General features: G+C 45.5%; 1 protein-coding gene across 3 annotated transcripts in view; it reads left to right on the forward strand.

The window, feature by feature from the left end:
• GPC3 (glypican 3) overlaps window positions 1-22907 on the forward strand; it is a 298650-nt gene that overhangs the window by 153652 nt on the left and 122091 nt on the right. For all 3 annotated transcript variants that reach the window (XM_082207444.1, XM_082207445.1, XM_082207446.1), the window contains one exon: window positions 17086-17219. In XM_082207444.1, coding sequence (XP_082063570.1) covers window positions 17086-17219 — 134 coding nt within the window. The remainder of the gene's footprint in view (window positions 1-17085; window positions 17220-22907) is intronic.

Genomic DNA, 22907 nt, shown 5'->3' on the forward strand with positions numbered 1-22907 from the left:
CCCGTGGGAGGTTGTGGGCTCTCATTTCATGGAGGTTTTTAAGCAGAGGCTGGACTCCCATCTCTCATGGATGCTTTAGCTGAGCAATGCCAGGGGGCTGCGCTAGATGACTCTACAGTTCTACGATCCTATGGCTTACAGAAGCTAACTAGACTGGCAGCTGGCTCTTACTCCAGTACCGGCCGCAGGACAGTGTCCCCCAGCACACCTGAAGGCAGCAAGCTCTGTCCTCCCTTGGGGGAGAATGCCCAGTTGGAACAGCCAGGAGGCTGCTGCCCCTGCCTCCAGCATCCGCCCAATGTCAGAGCCAGCTCTGGTATTCTGCTGTCAGACTTCCACTCTTCCAGCTGGCCTGTTTAAGTGATTTGGGCCACTAGTCCAGGCAAAGTCTCCCTTTTTCTTGTGTTTTTAAAACAGCGTTAGCATGAATGTTCTTACTTGTCCCGTAAGTCCCCCAGCCCAAGGTAGGAAGAAGGGGGGGAGAGAGCATGATTACTCCTGCTCCCACTCTTTATGACAAAATGTGTATAATGATTACAGGCGTGCAACAATAAGAGGGCGATTTGAGGTGGGGGCAGCGCGAAGTTTATCCACTTTGTTCTTAATCAGTATTCGCTCGGGAGATGTGCCTTTACAGAAAGCGATGCAATCCATTGAGAATCCTGGCAGATTTAAATCTGCAATAAAAGCCCTGGGGAAATTAAGAAGACAAAACATTAACCACAGACTAAACATTAACATATATTAGCATTTTTATTACACCTGTAGAAAATGTTAAATGGAGCTGGCTACTACTATTAAAAAACTTTATGCTCTACACCCCATCATTCCAATGTATGTTTTAAACATTTCCCTTAAAAAAAGAGAGGGGAATTTAATTAAACTGACTTCTATAGCAGTAAGCGCTTAATGGAGTTGAGGGTCACCTTATGGTAACTTTAAATGGAAGAAATGCACTTATTTGCACTGCAGAGCATTCTGCTAACAGGTTGCTGCAGGAAGGGGGTGGCGGGGGGAGCTGCTTATTGCAGAGCTGCAAAGGGTGGAGAAGTTGGGGACTGCAAAGATGAAGCAGTTGAGGGAAAGGCTAAACTTTATGATAAATATTTTTAAAGATGCAAAATAGTAGGTGTCAGGGGTTCAGGGAGAGAGGCACAGAGCAGGCAGGAGACGGACAACGATTGGGAAGAGTCCGAGGACAGCGAGGAGGAGGATGACAATGACTCCAGGGATTCCATGAGTCTTTCCAGCGAATCAGAGGATTCCCAGAAGGGGGCGCCTGTGGTCAAGACAAGGGGAGTCCCAGGGGGGACGCATCAGGAGCAGGGGGCCAGCAGGGGACCCCAAAGTGGCAGCTGGGAATCAGGACCAGTTTCCCCACCAGAGCGCAGCAAAGGGGGGGGGGAGGTTCCAGTGTGTCAGGGGAAGCAGCTCCGGCAGCAGAGAAGGAGGAGGGGTCAGAACAAGCCATCCTCCCGGAAGGGGAGGAGAGCAGTGAAGGGAGTAGTGTAACTGTCAAAAGAAAGGTTAGAAGTTGGACGCGCGCGCCAAGTTCAAATGTGCAGGCGCGCGGAAGAACAGAGAAGCCGGAGGAGGAGCCAGGTCCCAAAGCCCGCAGGAGGGAGGGAGAGCAGTCTGGGGATTCAGCGTCAGGGGAATCCAGGAGGGGCGAAACCCCAGCGGGCAGGAAGACCCTGCGGAAAAGGAGAGACAAGAGGAGGTGGAGTAAAGCAAGCATCTTAAACTGGTGCAGGGGAGGGACTGATTCAGAGGGGACTTCAGCGGTCTAAGCGTAACAGACGTGGGGCTGCACGCCTCGGCTGTGGAGCGGAAAATGAACTGCAATAAACATCTTTGTATATAAAGTGAACTTGGCGTTGGTCCTTTGGGAGCTGGGACCTGAGGCAGCCCTGACAGTAGGGATTAACATTAATTAAAACTAAGCGGGAATAAACTTATAATTAGGGACAGGCGAATCTTCTGGTTTCAGTTTCCCTGTTTTTCATTTTTCCATTCTTAAATCAAGTTCTTCACCATTCTGCAGCAATTTGCAATGCTTTGAAAAGAGAAAAAAAAGAAAATACCACACAAGGGCCAGAGTCATAGCTAGGCAGCGGTGGGAAGTAGCTGTTTTTTTGCCCCAGATGAACCCAGGCAGGACACTGAAATAGTCCTTGAGATATTTTTCAGCTGATAAAAGATAAAGGGACCCCTGACCATTAGGTCCAGTCGTGGCTGACTCTGGGCTTGCGGTGCTCATCTCGCTTTACTGGCCGAGGGAGCCGGTGTACAACTTCCGGGTCATGTGGCCAGCATGACTAAGCCGCTTCTGGCAAACCAGAGCAGCGCACAGAAACGCCATTTACCTTCCTGACGGAGCGGATACAAACAAGCTAATGGGAGAGTCAGTGGTCAGGCTCCTCTTCTTTGTTTGAAGGTCTTGCAAGATGATAGTCTCATTTTAACTGTAATTTGTATCTTATGTTCTTATTTTAAAAGATAGTGTGTTCTACATGCAAATTCTTGTATGCTTCGTTTTTGCAGTCTGTGACCATGATTGTCTTGAAATATTTTCAGAGTTGTAATGTGAATTTCTTCCCATAAACACACTTTTGGTGTATTTTTAACTAATGCACATTTTGTTCCCCCTAATATAGTGTATTTTTGTATGTTGTTTTCAGTAATATGATTCATATTAGTGAAATTGGTGGGGGAAATTGACCTTCTTTACCAGAGCACAGTAGGGCTTACTTAGCAATTTCCTTGCCTGTGACTTGGCAGCAGGGTGGTGGTGGTGGTGAGATGGCATGTTGAGGAGAAGAATTACAGAGAGAGTTGGATAAAAGAAAGGAGGGGAAGAAATGATTGCAGGGAAACTGAAAAAGCAAAAGCTGCTGTGGAGTGGAAGCTGTTTCATAGAGGATGGTTTCAGGTGCCAAGGAGCTTGTTGCTAGCCAGCTGAGATCTAACTAGTAATTAAAATAGAAATGTCTTGACAGCAGAACAGCTGCCTGTGTAAATGGTGCTGCAGATAATACAGTGATGGCAAAGGAGTGTCTATGTGTGTGTTGCTGATTTAATTACTGAACTGCACAGTGAGGCTGCTAATGGGGAGGGATGGTTTTCTTTTAATCACAGAGCATGCAGCTGACTAAGGGCAGAGGAAAGGCATATAGGTAATTTGCTACATGGTGGGGCTGCTCAGGTACAGTTCTCCAGCAAACCAAGCTCAGACCATGCTTTGAGGTCTTGGCAAGTCAAGTTCACATGCAGCAGCAAAAGATGCTTTGCTTCTACTTGCTGTTACAAACTTCTGATTACCGCACATGGAGAGTGTGGGGAAGGTAGCACTTGAGCCTAATGCTTGAAAAAAAATGTATGTGTATGCCTGTTCTCTCATTGGCTTGCTGCAGTTCAACACTTTCTGGGTGCAGTTGGCCATGGTTTCTCATTGCGTCCAAACCAGGAAACTAGGTTTGCCAGGATCTTACGCCATTGTTTGAAGTTGGCTTAAGCACCAGTTGCATCTGGAGGACATCTGAAAGCAGAGTGAGATGCTGACCCATCATTGCTTCCTGTGGTAGCCAACCAGATTCCTCCAGGGAGTCCACAAGCAAGACACTGAGCTCTCCTCCAGGTAGGATTTCTGCCTGGAAGACATACGAAAGACAATATTAGGAATATAGTCGACATCTTGGAAAAGTTGGAAGCTAAAAAAAATATTGTAAAGCAATGTTAATGTTTATTGATGCGGAGAAGGCCTTCGATAATCTGTCTTGGAGATTTATGATACAAAATCTAGAAAGTATTGGGGTTGGACAGGAGTTTTTAAATGGTATCAATGCAATCTACCATGAACAAAAAGCAAAAATTATAATTAACAATGTGGTGTCAGAAGAAATTAGAATTGAAAAGGGTACCAGGCAAGGGTGCCCATTTTCCCTTCTGCTTTTTATATCGGTCCTGAAGGACTTGTTAAGCATGATAAGGAAGGATGAACAAGTTAAAGGTATTATAGTAGGCTCAAAACAATATAAATTAGAAGTCTTTGCTGATGATTTGGTGTTAAGGCTTCAAGATCCAGCCTCCAGTGCAGCAAAAGCATTGGAGCTGATACAGGAGTTCGGACAGGTGGCAGGATTTAAGTTAAATAAGAGCAAAACCAAAGTATTGGAGAAAAACCTGGATAATGACGAAAGGAAAATATTGCAAGAAAAAATGGGCCTAGTCTTAGTGAAAAATGTTAAGTATCTGGATGTAAATTTGTCAGTGAAAAACTTGAATTTATATAAAGATAACTACGAGAAATTATGTAATGAAATTAAAAGAGATCTTTAGAGTTGGTCAAATCTAAAATTGTCATCAATGGGCTGAATATCTGTGGCTAAGATGAATGTATTGCCAAAGATGTTGTTTTTGTTTCAAGTCCTCTCAATTATTGATAATGCGAAATATTTTAAAGAATGGCAGAAAGCTTTGTCTAAATTTATCTGGCAAGGGAAAAACCCCAGAATTAAATATAAATTATTAACAGATTCAAAAGGAAGAGAGGGATTCTCCCTGCCAGATTTGAAGATATACTTTTGACTTCTGGAGGCGGCGCCATTGGCAATGGTGGATTCCCTCTAGTGTCGAGGGAGTAGCTCTGCGGAAATTGGGTCTTGCCGCTACGGCGAAGCGGGGACCCTTTCAAAAACCACAGGCGGGTGAAGCCTGTGACCGTGGGACTCGGCGGGCACCCTTAGCACCCCCCCAATCTGCGAGGGAACCCTGTAAAGAGTTCTAGAGCAAAATGGGGAGTCTGGCGCGGTGCTGAGAGTCAATTGCTTCTTCCATGGAGAGAAGCCGCGCAGCTGTTGCCGGAGAGCGCTGACCTTTTTCCTGTGACAATTCGGCTAACAAACAACTACCCGTGAGTAGGTTAAGTTTGAAGATTGGGAAATTTAAGGGGAAAAGGACTAATTTGGCACTGAAGCGGGAAGGCGTAAACAGGAAGTCCACCTTCCGTTTTTCTGTAAATAGATCAAAGCGAAGACTGTCTAAGCTAAGACCCTGAAAATCTTGTTGAAAAAGACTTAAATCTTAACATCAATTAAAAGAGAACTCCCTCCCTGAGGTGCGGGAGAGGGGAGGGAGAAGGGGAAGTATTTTTTGCCTGCAAAAAAGAAGAGAGAAAGGGAACAAAGACCACCACTTAATGCCTGGGAACGGACTGTCAAGGGACAATGGAACTGCCGTATTGTGAATCGCGCTGTTAAAGGATAATGCATCTCTTTGACAGCTAACTCTGTAAGAGAGATACTTTGATTCTGAAGGGTCCCTCCGGACTTGAAACTGTTGCTTTTCTTGGTTAAAGGGGTGATTTCTGAAAGTTGGAAAAGCTACTTTATTGTTACAAGTTTGGACTGCTGCTGTGTCCCCCTAGAGGAACTTTGAAATTGCTACAATTGGCCAGGGAATTTTCCACTCCAAATTGGCCAAGGGGAATTTTCCACTATAAAACCGTGGGAGCGACCTTGATCCTTAGATAAAGTGTTATGGCAGACTTGACTCAGGAAAAAACAAGAAGATCGGGTAAAATTAGACTGCAGCAGCGTAGACCGTCAGCATCTGGCCTCCCTGCCCCACCAGGGGAAGATCCAGCTCAGGTGGTGTCTAAAGGAATGGCATCTGAAGGGGGTTTAGCTTCAGCACTAGATAAAATTTTTGAATCTTTGGAAAAATTAAGCAAACAAGTTGCTGAAGCGACAACTAAAATTGATCAAAACACGTCAAGCATTAACAACTTAGGGCAGAAGGTGAACTCAAATACAGAATCTATTGAGAAACTGCTGCAGGAATCTACTTTGAACCGAAAAACAGCTGAAGAAGCCAAGGAAAAAGTATTGGCTGTAGAGGAAAAGATACCACCGATATGTAGACAGCTGGAGGACCATAAGTCATTGTTGTCTATGACTGAATTAAAATAAAAACAGACAAATCTAAGGATCATGGCTGTACCTGAACTTGAGAAAGGTAGCCTGATTGACTTTCTTACGCAGGAATTTGCAGACTTTTGGAACTTAGACTCGGACAAGTTAGACTTTAAGATAGTAAGTGCTTTTAGACTTGGAAGAGGGGGGAGAAAGAACAGGGTGAGAGACCTGTTTGTTTGCCCTCCGATCAAGAGAGGAGAGAGACAGAATATTAAGTCTGCACTTCCAGAAGACCTTGGAAATAAGTGAATCAAGAGTGGAGATATTTAGGGACATCCCTAAACATCTTTTAGATCTCAGGTCCAACTACGGAGATCTAGTGGCCCTATTAAGAGGAAACAGGATCATTTTTAGGTGGGAATTCCCCCAAGGCCAATCTTTTACCTTTAAAGGGAAAAAGTTTAAAATAAGATCAGTGGAAGATAAAGGAAAATTTCTGAAAGAACACGGAGAAGACCTGCAAAAAGAAGCCGAAGAAGAGCCAAGAGCCTTAAAACCAGGAATACAAGACATAGTACCACTACCTTTGGGATTGGACAAGTTAGAGAAGGTGAGACCACCGACAGAACAAGAACAATTACTTGGTGCAGTTGGAGGAAAAGCAAAATAAACACACCATGTCCCTGCAACTATTAAGTTGGACTATTCATGGATTTAACTCCTCGGCGAAAAGGAAAAAAGTATTTCATCTATTGAAAAAGGAACAATTGGACTTGATTTGTTTACAGGAAACACATGTGATAAGGCTTCATAGGAAAGTATTGATTAATAAAAGATTGGGTCAAGAGTTTATTTCATCAGACAAGGTTAAAAAGAGAGTAGTAGTAATTTATGCAAAAGAGAGCCTATCACCGAAATTTATCTTTAAAGATGACCAAGGAAGATATGTGGCAATTGAAATCCAAACACAAGGAGAAAATTTTTTGATAGTAGGAGTATATGCACCAAATGAGGGGAAATCTGAATTTTTTAAGAAGTTGCATGAGACATTGTTAGACTATATGGAATACAATATTATCATGATGGGAGATATGAATGGAGTGGTATCTACAAACATGGATAAGTCGCAGATACAGGTAGTTACTAAAGATGGCAGATTACCAAAAACCTTTTTTGAGATGACTGACAATATGGACTTGATTGACATTTGGAGAATAAAGAATCCCTTGGGCAGAGAGGGAACCTTCTTCTCTGAAGCCAAAATGACATGGACAAGAATTGACCAAATCTGGATAACTAGAGGACTGGCACCTAAGACTCAAAAAGGGGAAATTTGCCCTAAAACTTGCTCCGACCATAATGCTGTGAAAATGGAGATGAAATTAACACCCACCGGTTCCTTCAGATGGAGGATGAATGACACCTTGTTTAGAGATCAAGAAGTTACCAAGAAGGCCCAAAAAACATTGAGAGACTATTTTGAGATAAATATGAACACTACCATCGAAAAAAGAGTAATCTGGGACGCAAGTAAAGCAGTTATGAGGGGGTTTCTAATTCAACAGAATGCAATAAAGAAGAGAACTCAAAATGAGAAAAAAGACAAAATTTTGAAAAAAATAAAAGAGGGTGAGAAGAAATTGAGAGCGAAACCAAAGTCACAAGAGATTCTGAGAGAAATAAAGTTATACCAAGTTCAATATATGAAGATGATGAATCAGGAAATAGAATGGAAAATTAAACAGATGAGACAAAGGACATTTGAATCAGCTAATAAATGTGGAAAACTGTTAGCTTGGCAAATGAAAAAAAGACAAAAACTTAACACCATTACCAACTTGGAAGTGGAAGGAAAGAACATCCAGAATCCAGTGGAAATTAGAAAATGCTTCCAGAGGTACTTTAAACAGTTATATACACAAGGGCCACAGAAAGAGTTTGATTTAGACCAATTCTTAAAAACAAATGGACTTCAAAAAATCTCTCAAGAAAATAAGTTAATGTTGAATCACAAAATAACAGAACAGGAGGTGGAAGGTGCCATTCAGAAACATGCAGTTGGGCAAATCTCCAGGGCCAGATGACTTAACCTCAAAATATTATAGATCTTTGAAGGACTGGATAATTCAACCACTAAAGGAGGTTTGTAATGAAATTTTGGAGGGGGAAAAAGCGCCAGAGTCGTGGAAGGAAGCCTATATTACACTAATACCGAAAAATGAGTCTGAAAAGACACAACTTAAGAACTACTGCCCCATATCCCTGCTCAATGTGGATTACAAAATTTTTGCAGATATATTGGCTAAAAGATTGAAAAAAGTTTTGGTTGAGGAGATACACAAAGACCAAGCTGGCTTTCTCCCGGGCAGACACTTGTCTGACAACACGAGAAATATAATTAACATTTTAGAGAAGCTGCAAGTGAATATTAATACTAAAGCTGTTTTAATTTTTGTAGATGCGGAGAAAGCCTTTGACAATATTTCTTGGAGTTTCATGAAGAAAAATCTTCAGGGGACGGGGGTTGGTCAAGGGTTTGAAAATGGTATAAGTGTAATTTATTCAGAACAAAAGGCTAAACTAATAGTTAACAATGTGGTGACAGAGGAATTTAAGATAGAGAAAGGGACACGACAAGGCTGCCCAATTTCCCCATTGCTCTTTATTTCGGTCCTGGAGGTTCTGCTAAACATGATCTGAAGGGACCGTTTGATCAAAGGTATACAGGTCGGAGCTAAACAGTACAAATTGAAAGCTTTTGCAGATGATTTAGTATGGACGTTACAGGAGACAGAATCTAGTACTAAAAGAGTATTAGAATTGATTCAGGAATTTGGTCATGTGGCAGGATTTAAGTTGAACAAGTTAAAAACTAAGGTGCTTGAGAAAAATTTAACACCGATTGAGAAAGAGAGGTTTCAGAAGGAGACAGGTTTAACACTGGTTAAGAAAGTAAAATACCTGGGGGTTAATATGACCGCTAAAAACTTAAACCTATTTAAAGACAATTATGAGGAATGTTGGTCAGAAGTGAAAAAGGATTTAGAGATATGGTCAAACTTGAAGCTTTCCTTGTTAGGTCGAATTGCTGTTATAAATATGACTGTATTGCCAAGAATGTTATTTTTGTTTCAATCATTGCAAATCTTGGACAAAATAGACTGTTTCAAGAAGTGGCAGAGAGACATTTCTAGATTTGTCTGGCAGGGCAAGAAGCCAAGGATAAAATTTAAAATATTAACTGATGCAAAGGACAGAGGTGGATTTGCCCTAGAATCATAGAATCATAGAATCATAGAATCATAGAGTTGGAAGAGACCACAAGGGCCATCGAGTCCAACCCCCTGCCAAGCAGGAAACACCATCAGAGCACTCCAAACATATGGTTGTCAAGCCTCTGCTTAAAGACCTCCAAAGTAGGAGACTCCACCACACTCCTTGGCAGCAAATTCCACTGTCGAACAGCTCTTACTGTCAGGAAGTTCTTCCTAATGTTTAGGTGGAATCTTCTTTCTTGTAGTTTGGCTCCATTGCTCCGTGTCCGCTTCTCTGGAGCAGCAGAAAACAACCTTTCTCCCTCCTCTATGTGACATCCTTTTATATATTTGAACATGGCTATCATATCACCCCTTAACCTCCTCTTCTCCAGGCTAAACATGCCCAGCTCCCTTCCTCATAAGGCATCGTTTCCAGGCCTTTGACCATTTTGGTTGCCCTCCTCTGGACACGTTCCAGTTTGTCAGGGTCCTTCTTGAATTGTGGTGCCCAGAACTGGACACAGTACTCCAGGTGTGGTCTGACCAGAGCAGAATACAGTGGCACTATTACTTCCCTTGATCTAGATGCTATACTCCTATTGATGCAGCCCAGAATTGCATTGGCTTTTTTAGCTGCCGCGTCACACTGTTGGCTCATGTCAAGTTTGTGGTCAACCAAGACTCCTAGATCCTTTTCACATGTACTGCTCTCAAGCCAGGTGTCCCCCATCTTGTATTTGTGCCTCTCATTTTTTTTGCCCAAGTGCAATACTTTACATTTCTCCCTGTTAAAATTCATCTTGTTTATTTTTGCCCAGTTCTCTAATCTGTCAAGGTCGTTTTGAAGTGTGATCCTGTCCTCTGGGGTGTTAGCCACCCCTCCCAGTTTGGTGTCATCTGCAAATTTGATCAGGATGCCCTTGAGTCCATCATCCAAGTCGTTGATAAAGATGTTGAATAAGACCGGGCCCAAGACAGAACCCTGTGGCACCTCACTAGTCACTCTTCTCCAGGATGAAGAGGAACCATTGATGAGCACCCTTTGGGTTCGGTCAGTCAGCCAGACCTTAAACATTATTATGAATCAGCAGCATTCTGCTGGCTGAAAGAATGGCTGCTTCTTGAGAACACAGACATTTTGGATTTAGAAGGTTTCAATAATGTTTTTGGGTGGCATGCATATTTGTGGTATGACAAGGTTAAAGCACATAAAGCATTTAAAAACCATATTGTTAGGAAAGCATTGTTAAATGTTTGGATAAGATATAAGGACTTACTTGAAAATAGAACCCCAAGGTGGTTGTCACCGATGGAAGCAAAGGCTCAGAAAAAGCTCAGTATGGAGGTCAAATGGCCGAAATATTGGGAAATTTTGGAACAAGAAGGAGACAAATTGAAACTGCAGAGTTTTGAGAAATTAAAAGATAAAGTGCGAGACTGGCTTCATTATTATCAGATAATGGAGGCATATAATTTGGACAAGAAAATTGGCTTCCAGGTGGAAAAATCAAAATTAGAAACAGAACTGTTAGAACCTAAAACTAAGATTTTGTCAAAGATGTATAACTTGCTGTTGAAATGGAATACTCAGGATGAAACGGTGAAATCTGCTATGATTAAATGGGCACAGGATGTTGGACATAACATTATGTTTGCTGACTGGGAACAGTTGTGGACCACAGGTATGAAATTTACGGCATGTAATGCCCTAAGAGAGAATATTATGAAAATGATATACAGGTGGTACATGACACCAGTCAAGCTTGCAAAAATCTATCACTTGCCTGATAATAAATGTTGGAAATGTAAAGAAACTGAAGGTACATTCTTTCACCTTTGGTGGACGTGCCCAAGGATTAAGGCTTTCTGGGAAATGATATATAATGAAATGAAAAAGGTATATAAATATACCTTCTTGAAGAAACCAGAGGCCTTTCCCCTGGGCATGGTCGGCCAATTGGTGCCAAAGAAGGATAGAACTTTCTTTATGTATGCCACAACAGCAGCAAGAATACTTATCGCAAAGTATTGGAAGACACAAGATCTACCCACCCTGGAAGAATGGCAGATGAAGGTGATGGACTATATGGAACTGGCAGAAATGACTGGCAGAATCCGAGACCAGGGAGAAGAGTCGGTGGAAGAAGATTGGAAAAAGTTTAAAGATTATTTACAGAAACATTGTAAAATTAATGAATGTTAGAATGATGTTGGATAGAAACTAAGTGATTTATAGCTGTAATGTTATAAGGGAATATAACATTACAGCTATAAATCTATAGCTATAAAAATCTACAGCTATAAAAATCTAATGTTATAATATTTTAAGATTGAAGACTAGGATAAGAGCTTGCAGGGCAGCAGTTGAAGAAGGAGCAAAAAGGGTTTTCTTAAATGTGTGTGTTTCTTTGTGACTGATTAGCTGTTCTCCCTGTGCAAAGGTCAGAGGGGGCAGGGTTTCTGTTGAGGCAGGTGATTAGCTGTGGGAGGAGCTTATCAGAGCTTGCAGGGCAGCAGTGCGCGCAGTTTGATCCATCTTTTAGATTTAGGGGAGCTAGTCTCAAACGTTTGTTGGGGGAGACCTAGGTTTTTTTGTGGGGGGAGTTATTTGTCCTGTCTTCACGCTTTCTATGATGGAGGACCGCTGTAGCCACCCCCAATGACACGTTCTCAAGATGGAGGGGGAGGGAACAGTTGCAGTCACCTGCGGTTCCTGCGCAATGTTTGCCATCTTGCCAAAGGTTGCAGGCAGCTTCACCTGCAGCAATTGCATGTTGATTGCCCTCTTAAAAGACAAAGTCCAGCAACTGGAGGAACGTGTAGCTACGCTCCAAAGAATTAGGGGAACAGGGAAGGGGAACAGAAGCAGCGATCTGTGGGCCTGACAAGATGTCTCGGGAAGTGTGCTGTCTCCCCGGGGCTAAGATCCAAGATGTAACTGAACGACTGCAAGGAATCATAAGACCCACTGACAAATACCCCTTCCTCTTGGTTCATGTGGGAACCAATGACACTGCAAGCAATAGCCTCCAGAAGATCAAAAGAGACTATGAGGCTCTCGGCAGGAAATTGAAGCAACTAAATGCACAAATTGTCATCTCATCTGTCCTCCCAGTTGAACGACGTGGCCCAGGGAGAGAGGGGAAAATAGTGGAAGTGAACAGCTGGCTTCGCAAATGGTGTAAACAGGAACGGTTTGGATTCTTAGATCACGGACTGCAGTTTCTTGAAGATGGACTTCTGGCAAGTGATGGGCTGCACCTCACAACGGTTGGGAGAAATGTTTTTGCCAAAAATCTCAGAAACCTCATCAGGAGGGCTTTAAACTGACTAATGTGGGGGAGGGAGACAGTGCTCCTGAAGGTAGGAGTCTATCAATTAATGAAGATGATCATCCAAATGTCATAGACCAAATGGAGAAAACAGCACGCGGACCTAGTGGTGGGAGGAAAAAATCCTTAAATAAGAGACACGGGGGAATGATTAATGGACTTCAATGTCTGTAGACTAATGCGCAAAGCATGGGAAATAAACAAGATGAGCTTGAGCTCTTGGTACAGCAAACTAAATATGACATAATAGGCATCACTGAAACCTGGTGGGATAAGTCCCACGATTGGAATGTAATAATGGGGGGATACAATCTATTTCAGAGAAACAGACCAGACAAGAAAGGAGGAGGAGTGGCGTTATATGTCAGGGATGTGTATACCTGTGAAGAGATCCAAGATTTAGATCCTCAAAGCCAAAGTGAGAGCATTTGGGTCAAAATTAAGGGAGAGAAGAATAACAGAGACCTCATTGTGGGAGTTTACTATAGATCCCCAAGCCAAACGGAGGACATAGATGATGCCTTCCTGGAACAGATGGCCAAGCATGCAAAAGGAAGGGAGATAGTAGTAATGGGGGACTTCAATTACCCGGATATTTGTTGGACGTCAAACTCAGCCAAGAGCATAAGGTCAAACAGATTCCTCACTGGCCTTGCAGACAACTTCATTGTCCAGAAAGTGGGAGAAGCAACAAGAGGAACAGCCATTTTAGATCTGGTCCTAACCAATGTTGATGACCTGGTTAGTGGGGTAGAAGTGGAAGGATCATTAGGCGCGAGTGATCATGCTCTTCTGAAGTTTACTATACAGCGGAAAGGAGCAGCCAAGCATACTAGGACTCAATTTCTTGACTTTAAGAAAGCCGACTTCATAAAACTTAGGGACGTGCTGGGTGAGATCCCATGGACAACAATACTAAAAGGAAAGGGAGTTCATGATGGCTGGGAGTTTGTTAAGAGGGAGATAGTAAAAGCACAACGTCAGGCAATACCAATGAGACGGAAACATGGAAGGTGCCTAAAGAAGCCAGGGTGGCTATCTAAAGAACTTTTAACTGAATTAAGATTTTAAAAGGATGTGTACAAAAAATGGAAAAGGGGGGAAACCACCAAAGAGGAATTCAAACAAATAGCCAGCACGTGTAGACACAAAGTCAGAAAAGCTAAAGCACAGAATGAACTCAGGCTTGCTAGAGAGGTTAAAAGCAACAAAAAAGGCTTTTATGGGTATGTTCATAGCAAAAGGAAGAACAAAGAAACAGTGGGGTCACTCAGAGGAGAAGATGGTGAAATGCAAACAGGGGACAAAGAAAGGGCTGAACTCCTCAATGCCTTCTTTGCCTCAGTCTTCCTTTATAAAGAAAACAACGCCCGACCTGAAGAATTTGGAGCAAATGATTCAGCAGAGGAAACACAGCCCAGAATAACTAAGGAGATAGTACAAGAATACTTGGCTAGTTTAGATGTATTCAAGTCTCCAGGGCCAGATGAACTGCATCCAAGAGTATTAAAAGAACTGGCAGATGTGATCTCAGAACCACTGGCAGTCATCTTTGAGAATTCCTGGAGAACAGGCGAAGTCCCGGCAGACTGGAGGAGGGCAAATGTTGTCCCTATTTTCAAAAAGGGGAAAAGAGAGGACCCAAATAATTACCGCCCAGTCAGTCTGACATCAATAGCAGGGAAGATTCTGGAGCAGATCATTAAGCAAACAGTCTGTGAGCACCTAGAAAGGAATGCTGTGATCACCAATAGTCAGCATGGATTTCTGAAAAATAAGTCATGTCAGACTAACCTGATCTCGTTTTTTGACAGAATTACAAGCCTGGTAGATGAAGGGAACGCAGTGGATGTAGCCTACCTTGATTTCAGCAAGGCATTTGACAAGGTGCCCCATGATATTCTTGTAAAGAATCTGGTAAAATGCGGTCTTGACTATGCTACCACTCAGTGGATTTGTAACTGGCTGACTGACCGAACCCAAAGGGTGCTCATCAATGGTTCCTCTTCATCCTGGAGAAGAGTGACTAGTGGGGTGCCACAGGGTTCTGTCTTGGGCCCGGTCTTATTCAACATCTTTATCAACGACTTGGATGATGGACTCAAGGGCATCCTGATCAAATTTGCAGATGACACCAAACTGGGAGGGGTGGCTAACACCCCAGAGGACAGGATCACACTTCAAAACGACCTTGACAGATTAGAGAACTGGGCTAAAATAAACAAGATGAATTTTAACAGGGAGAAATGTAAAGTATTGCACTTGGGCAAAAAAAATGAGAGGCACAAATACAAGATGGGTGACACCTGGCTTGAGAGCAGTACATGTGAAAAGGATCTAGGAGTCTTGGTTGACCACAAACTTGACATGAGCCAACAGTGTGACGCGGCAGCTAAAAAAAGCCAATGCAATTCTGGGCTGCATCAATAGGAGTATAGCATCTAGATCAAGGGAAGTAATAGTGCCACTGTATTCTGCTCTGGTCAGACCACACCTGGAGTACTGTGTCCAGTTCTGGGCACCACAGTTCAAGAAGGACACTGACAAACTGGAACGTGTCCAGAGGAGGGCAACCAAAATGGTCAAAGGCCTGGAAACGATGCCTTATGAGGAATGGCTAAGGGAGCTGGGCATGTTTAGCCTGGAGAAGAGGAGGTTAAGGGGTGATATGATAGCCATGTTCAAATATATAAAAGGATGTCACATAGAGGAGGGAGAAAGGTTGTTTTCTGCTGCTCCGGAGAAGCGGACACGGAGCAATGGATCCAAACTACAAGAAAGAAGATTCCACCTAAACATTAGGAAGAACTTCCTGACAGTAAGAGCTGTTCGACAGTGGAATTTGCTGCCCAGGAGTGTGGTGGAGTCTCCTACTTTGGAGGTCTTTAAGCAGAGGCTTGACAACCATATGTCAGGAGTGCTCTGATGGTGTTTCCTGCTTGGCAGGGGGTTGGACTCGATGGCCTTTGTGGTCTCTTCCAACTCTATGATTCTATGATTCTATAAGGGCAAAGAGGAGCAAAGTACCACCCAGAGGTGCCAGATCCAGGATAGGTGCCATGGGGAGGGGGTTAGACTTGATGCTGGACCACCTCCCATCTCAACCTTACACCAAACATCACACTAGGAAACCTTAAAATAGGACGGGTACTTAACATCTCATGTGATGGAAATGTGAGGCGGGATTGGGAACTTTTCTACCACCGCCTGTGGTGGTTGTGTCCAGCAGCAAAGAACTATTGGACAGATATTGAATGTGGAGGCTGAATGCAGCTCTCTGGACCTGTGCAACATTTTTATTGACTCTTGTAGGTTTGTGTGCAAATAGCAAATCCTGAGAAGTATTAAAGGTATGTGGTAAGATGCAAAGATCCTTTACCCTAAATCCTGGAGAGTAGGAGGGATACCAGCAACATAATAAGGAGAAAATAAAATGCATAATGGTGCTATTAAGTTAATTGCCTTAGAATTAAGAAAACAGGTAAAGTGGCAATAAAGTTGCTGAGAGCTGGCTATCTTTTCATGCTCAGAATCATAAAGTGCTCACATCAACAAAGATTAGTCATGTATTTATTTATTTTTAAAATGAAATTGTGGTTCTATGTATTCTGAAATGATGAGATTTTTGAACAAGATTGTGATTTTTAAATATATAAACGTATGAGAATGTTTTAAGCTAAAAACATCCTTAATTAGATTGTTCTGCAGCTTTGGTCACATGAGACAAATTCACATTCTGCTCCTTTGGTCATGTTAAAAGGAAACCATGAGAAAATGGCCTGCAGTTTCAAAGGGTGTTGGCTTAAAATGATCTGGCATGTGCGAAGGGGGGTGGGGCTCAGTGGACGACCACCTGCTCTGCATGCAGAAAGTTCCTGGTTCAATCCCCAATGGCAGCTACAGACTCTTGCCTGAAACCCTGGAGAGCCTTTGTAGACATTAACAAGCTGCCATATAAGGCAGCGTCCAGTGTTGCTGTCAGGGACTGGCTGGAGGATGAGGAGGGGTGGGAGGCTCCAGCTAGAGAGCCCCCAAGGGCCACCCCAGAACAGGAAGGCTCAGAGCCAGGGAGATGGTGGTGGGATGCGGAAGACAGGTCAGATGATGAAGCGGGGGCAGAATGGTTGGATGCTGAACAAGCAACAGGCTTGAGTAAGAGAGAGGAAGATGAGGCAGAAAGCACTCTAGGACAGGCAGCTGAGGTGCAGGAGGGGACAGAGGCTGCAGCAGCTTCACAAGGAGCCTGTGGGTCCTAATGTATCCAGCTCCCCTCCTCCCTTGTCTCCATGGGCAGGGAGCACCTTGCATCGAGGAGAACAACGAGCACAGGGGACCTCTCCCTGATGGAGTTGTAGAGGGAAGTGGGAGGCACAGATTGTCAGTTCTGGCAACTGCTTTACTGGGAGACAGTATTGCCTTTGGGTTTCTCTGTATTCTGTTTCCTTGAACAAATAATCAATGTTATTGCTTGTCTCTGAGTCTCTATGCAGCTGAACCAGCCCTGACAATTGCTAGCATTTCAGCAACTGTATCAAGGAGGGGGAGAGGTTCATGGTTCTTTGGTTTTGTTATTTTTTTCAGATTGGCAAGTTATGCAGCCTTTCTCAGAAGAGGCATTCCCGGTCAGCTTCGTATCCTGAGGACCTTTTCATTGAGGAGAAGATGACACGGGTTGCTCCTGTGGAACACGAAGAAACTCTGTCCACTAGAAGGAGGTGAGAAAGCCAATGCCAGCCATCTTCGTAAGATTCCCATTTATTTTCAATATGTACGTATTATATTTTTATCCCCCCCTCCTTCCTGTAAGGAGCTCTGGACTGTGTGCATAGTTCTTTCAGCAGGAAAAAAAATTGTTTCATCATGAGTACAACCAGGTAAACAAGAAAGCACTGGTCCAGTTACAAGTCTTATTTTCTGTGCCTTTAAGGTCCAGCCCACACTGTAACTATCACATGCAAAATCCTTAGATTTACTAACTTTTAACATATCCTGTCCACGTCCAAGCTTGGGTAGCAGGTGGAGTCAGAGTGTTCCCTCTTGCATTGATGTGTGAAAGAAAGAGAAGCCAGGCTCCAGCAAAACCATCTTATTCTGAGGAGCCTCTTACAAGTCTTCCTTATCACATAAGGCATTTTGAGCATTGAATAGTAACTTGGTTTTAGAGTTCCGTTGTTGCACTATCACCAAGTGGGCAGCAGACCGTAGGAAGCCAACCAGCTCCCTGTGCTGCAGAACTGAATAATAATAATAATAATAATAATAATAATAATAATAATAATAATTTATTATTTATACCCCGCCCATCTGGCTGAGCCTCCCCAGCCACTCTGGGCGGCTTCCATAAAAACCAAAAATACAATAAAATATCACACGTTAAAAACTTCCCTGAACAGGGCTGCCTTAAGATGTCTTCTGAATGTCAGGTAGTTGTTTATCGCTTTGACGTCTGCTGGAAGGGCGTTCCACAGGGTGGGCGCCACTACCGAGAAGGCCCTCTGCCTGGTTCCCTGTGGCTTTGCTTCTCGCAATGAGGGAACCGCCAGAAGGCCCTCGGCGCTGGACCTCAGCGTCCGGGCAGAATGATGGGGGTGGAGACGCTCCTTCAGGTATACTGGACCGAGGCCGTTTAGGGCTTTAAAGGTCAGCACCAACACTTTGAATTGTGCTCGGAAACGTACTGGGAGCCAATGTAGGTCTTTCAAGACCGGTGTTATATGGTCTCGGCGGCCGCCCCCAGTCACCAGTCTAGCTGCCGCATTCTGGATTAGTTGTAGTTTCCGGGTCACCTTCAAAGGTAGCCCCACGTAGAGCGCGTTGCAGTAGTCCAAGCGGGAGATAACCAGAGCATGCACCACTCTGGCGAGGCAGTCCGCGGGCAGATAGGGTCTCAGCCTACGTACCAGATGGAGCTGGTAAACAGCTGCCCTGGACACAGATTTGACCTGTACCTCCATGGACAGATGTGAGTCCAAAATGACTCCCAGGCTGCGCACCTGGTCCTTCAGGGGCACAGTTACCCCATTCAGGACCAGGGAATCCCCCACACCTGCCCGCCTCCTGTCCCCCAAAAACAGTACTTCTGTCTTGTCAGGATTCAACCTCAATCTGTTAGCCGCCATCCATCTTCCAACCGCCTCCAGACACTCACGCAGGACCTTCACCGCCTTCACTGGTTCTGATTTAAAAGAGAGGTAGAGCTGGGTATCATCCGCATACTGATGAACACCCAGCCCAAACCTCCTGATGATCTCTTCCAGTGGCTGCATGTAAATGTTGAAAAGCATGGGGGAGAGGACAGAACCCTGAGGCACCCCACAAGTGAGAGCCCAGGGGTCTGAACACTCATCCCCCACCACCACTTTCTGAACACGGCCCAGGAGGAAGGAGCGGAACCACTGTATAACAGTGCCCCCCGCTCCCAGCCCCTCAAGATGGTCCAGAAGGATGCTATGGTCGATGGTATCAAACGCCGCTGAGAGATCCAGCAGAACTAGGAAACAGCTCTCACCTTTGTCCCTAGCCCGCCGGAGATCATCAACCAGTGCGACCAAGGCAGTTTCAGTCCCATGATGAGGCCTGAATCCCGACTGGAAGGGATCCAAATGGTCCGCTTCTTCCAGGCGTGCCTGGAGTTGTTCGGCAACCGCTCACTCAATCACCTTGCCCAGGAATGGAAGATTTGAGACTGGGCGATAGTTGGCCATCGTGGCCGCATCTAAGGATGGTTTTTTAAGAAGCGGTTTAATAACCGCCTCTTTCAGCGGGTCTGGGAAGGCTCCCTCACGGAGGGAGGCATTCACCACCCCACGAAGCCCATCGCCCAGTCCTTCCCGGCTAGCTTTTATAAGCCCGGATGGGCAAGGATCCAGGAGACAGGTGGTTGGCTTCACTCGTCCAAGCAGCCTGTCCACATCCTCGGAGGTAACAGATTGGAATTGATCCCACTCAACTTGACTAGACAGAACTCTAGCACTCTCCCGCCCCGGTCCTGCTCCCACGGTGGAGTCTACCTCTTCCCGAATCTGAGCGATTTTATCTGCAAAAAACTTTGCAAAATCATTGCAGGAGAACATGTGGCCCGTACTGGGCCCCGATGTTGCAGGTGGTTCCGCTAAATTGTGAACCACCTGAAAAAGTCTCCTGCTGCTGTTTTCTGCAGATGCAATAGAGGCGGTGAAGAAATTCTTCTTCGCCGTTGCTATCGCCACTTGGTAGGCTCGACGTTGAGCTCTAACGTGTGTCCGGTCAGATTTGGAATGAGTTATCCGCCACCGGATTGTTTCATTGCCCTCAGCTCCGGGGAAAACCACGGGGCTGTCCGGGCTCCATGCAATCGGAGAGGGCGCTTCGGAGCCAAACAGTCAATAGCCCTGGTTAACTCCACATTCCAGCGGGCCACCAGGGAATCAACTGAAAGGCCATCAACATGGGATAAAGCATCCCCTACCACTCTCTGGAAACCATTTGGATCCATTAAGTGGTGGGGGCGGACCATCCGAATTGGTCCCACCTCCCTGCAGAGGGGATGGGTCGCAGAGAAGTCCAGTTGCACCAGGAAGTGATCTGACCATGGCACTTCTTTCGTTTCGCTTTTACTTAGTGTCAGATCACCAACATCCATAGAGGTAAACACCAGGTCCAGGCATGTCCACGGCTATGGGTTGGGCCAGACTTATTCAGGGACAGCCCCATGGAGGCCATGCTTTCCACGAAGTCCCGAGCGGCCCCTTGTAAGGTCGTGTAGGCATGGATGTTAAAATCCCCTAGGACGACCAAGCTAGGTGTCTCCAGGAGAACATCCGCCACGACCTGAAGCAGCTCGGGTAGGGAATCCTTGGTGCAGCGGGGAGGTCGGTACACCAAAAGGAATCCTGTACTGCCCCTATTGCCCAACTTCCAGAACATGCACTCAGAAAACTGGGTCTTCCCAATAGGACGCCTGGTGCAAACTAATGACTTCCTAAAAATCACTGCAACCCCCCCTCCCCGCCCACATGACCTGGGTTGCTGTGCATAAGAGAAACCTGGTGGACAAGCAGCGGCAAGGACAGGCCCATCTGCTTCATCCAACCAAGTCTCTGTCACACATGCCAGGTCAAGTCCTCCATCCATGATCAAGTCATGGATGGCAGTGGTCTTATGAATCATTGACCTGGCATTGCACAGCAGCACCTTCAGGCTATGTGGGTATCTGTCAGAGTTGCTCCCCGATCCTAGCTCACAGAGGATCACGCTAGCCAGCGACCATTAAGTAAAAGTCTTTATTGAGTTACAGTTCCCATTCTCAAGCTGCTGCGTGCAACTCTACGTCTTATGGTTAGATCGGCGAAGCTCCGTCTGAGTCTCCGCCCCTTGTGCACCAACTTAATATCCTAGCCCTGCTCCACCTTTTCCGCCTGACTGTTCTCCTCTGGGTCCCTCTGCCCCCCGGAGTCTCCTCCCTCTGGGACTCCTCCGACGCCGACCCCCCGGACCCTTCTGTCTCCTTGCGCCGGGCTTTAGGACCTGGCTCCCTCTCCGGACTGCCTACTGCGTCACTTTCCTGTGCATTTGAACTTGGCGCGCGCGCCCAACCTTCCACTTTCCGTCTGACCGTTTCTTCGCTCCCTGATGGAGGTGTGGCCACTCCTGACTCGTGCCCTCCCTCCTGTTGTGAGCTGCCAGCGCTTGATCCCTGGCCCCCTTCCTCTTCCCTGCTCTCTGGCGGTGACGCTGGTCCCGATCTCCAACTGCTCCCCTCTGAGTCCCCTCTAGCTCTATCTTCCTGGGGTGTCCCCCTAGGCTCCCCCCTTGCCCTGGCCACTGGTGCTCCTTTCTGTGAATCTTCTGATTCACTGGAAAGACTCGGAGATCTCGGGTCGTCGTCATCACTAATCTTTTCTTTTGCCTCCTCCCCCTCGCTCTCTGTTTCCTCCCTTGCCCTTGCCTCTGCTCCTGAACCCCTGACAGTATCCCTTGCTGATTCTAATATCCATCCTGTCAGGACCAGCCCCGGAGGCAGGGATAGTCCTCAGACAACGACTAAACCTGCCCCCTCTGTAATGACATGGTCTGGTCTTAGCGTAACTCCTCCTCCTACCCGTGATCACTGAGATCGGTTGTCCCAGTGCATCCCCCCCCGTGGAACATGCCCCAGCCATTTTGTGGGCTGGGGCCCACTCCCCGGCAGCCCTGACACCTCCCCCTAAGAACAAAATAACACCTCAAACAAACAAAACCAATAAAACAATGCAAACAAACAAACAAAAAATGTAAAAACTACAAAAACATCAAATTAAAAAAATAATAATAATTCCCCAAGCCCAACCAAACATCCAGCCCACCCCGACACCCCACATACAAAAAATCCAAAAAAAATTTTTAAATTTTTTTTAAAAAACACTCTGTGCCTCTCCGGCAGTAACAACTGTCCTAGTGAGGCCTGTCAGGCCCCGCCCTGGGCCAGGTGGTAAGTGTTAGGAAGGAGCAAGACCCTCAGGCACTCACTCAGGGGAGTCTTCCTGGGCAGCAGGCAGCAAGCAGGCCTTGTGAGGCTTCAGGCCCCGCCCCAGGCCAGATGGTAAGTGGCAAGAGCAGGGCCCTCAAGCACTCACTCAGGGAGTCCTCCTGGGCAGCAGGCAGCAAGCAGCACGCAGTCCTTGTGAGGCTTCAGGCCCCGCCCCAGGCCAGATGGTAAGTGGCAACAGCAGGGCCCTCAAGCACTCACTCAGGGGAGTCTTCCTGGGCAGCAGGCAGCAAGCAGCACACAGTCCTTATGAGGCCCCAGGCCCCGCCCCAGGCCAGATGGTAAGTGGCAAGAGCAGGGCCCTCAAGCACTCACTCAGGGGAGTCCTCCTGAATTGATATTAATGTCCAATAACAAAAGTGTTAACACTGGATCCAACTTAAAAGACTGTTCCGTAACATTAGAAATGGCATCAAATATGTGAGATAGTTCCCCCTCCCCTTATCCTTGCAGCATCTCTCGTGGGAAATCTTCGGATGAGCTCCCTCTCCTGAGTTCTGTTCCAGGGAAGCCACGGTCCAAACCCAGCCTGTTACAAGTTTTGTGCAACGTTCCTGTTGCTGTTGCGGGCAAGTCACCCTGAAGTGATCTTAGATCTTGTTAGTTGCATAGTGGCAGATTACAAGGACCCACAAGGACCAAAAGGAAACCATTTCCTCTGCCTGTTTGAAAGGGGCTCTTAAGCGGAGAGCCACATTCCCCTCTGGGTCACTTTCAGTTTATAGTCTCCCAGTGACAGATGAAGATGAAGGCACAAGCATTATACTCAGATTAGAAAAGTGCAAGCATTATACTCAAGAAAACTAATGAAAACTTGAATGCCACTCATTAACTGAATTTTGTTTACTGCTGGAGATGTGTAACAGCTCCTCACATTATCCTCAATGAATGGGTTGCC

This window comes from Podarcis vaucheri, assembly GCF_965113315.1.
Source record: "Podarcis vaucheri genome assembly, chromosome: Z".
In the NCBI taxonomy this organism is placed as follows: Eukaryota; Metazoa; Chordata; class Lepidosauria; order Squamata; family Lacertidae; genus Podarcis; species Podarcis vaucheri.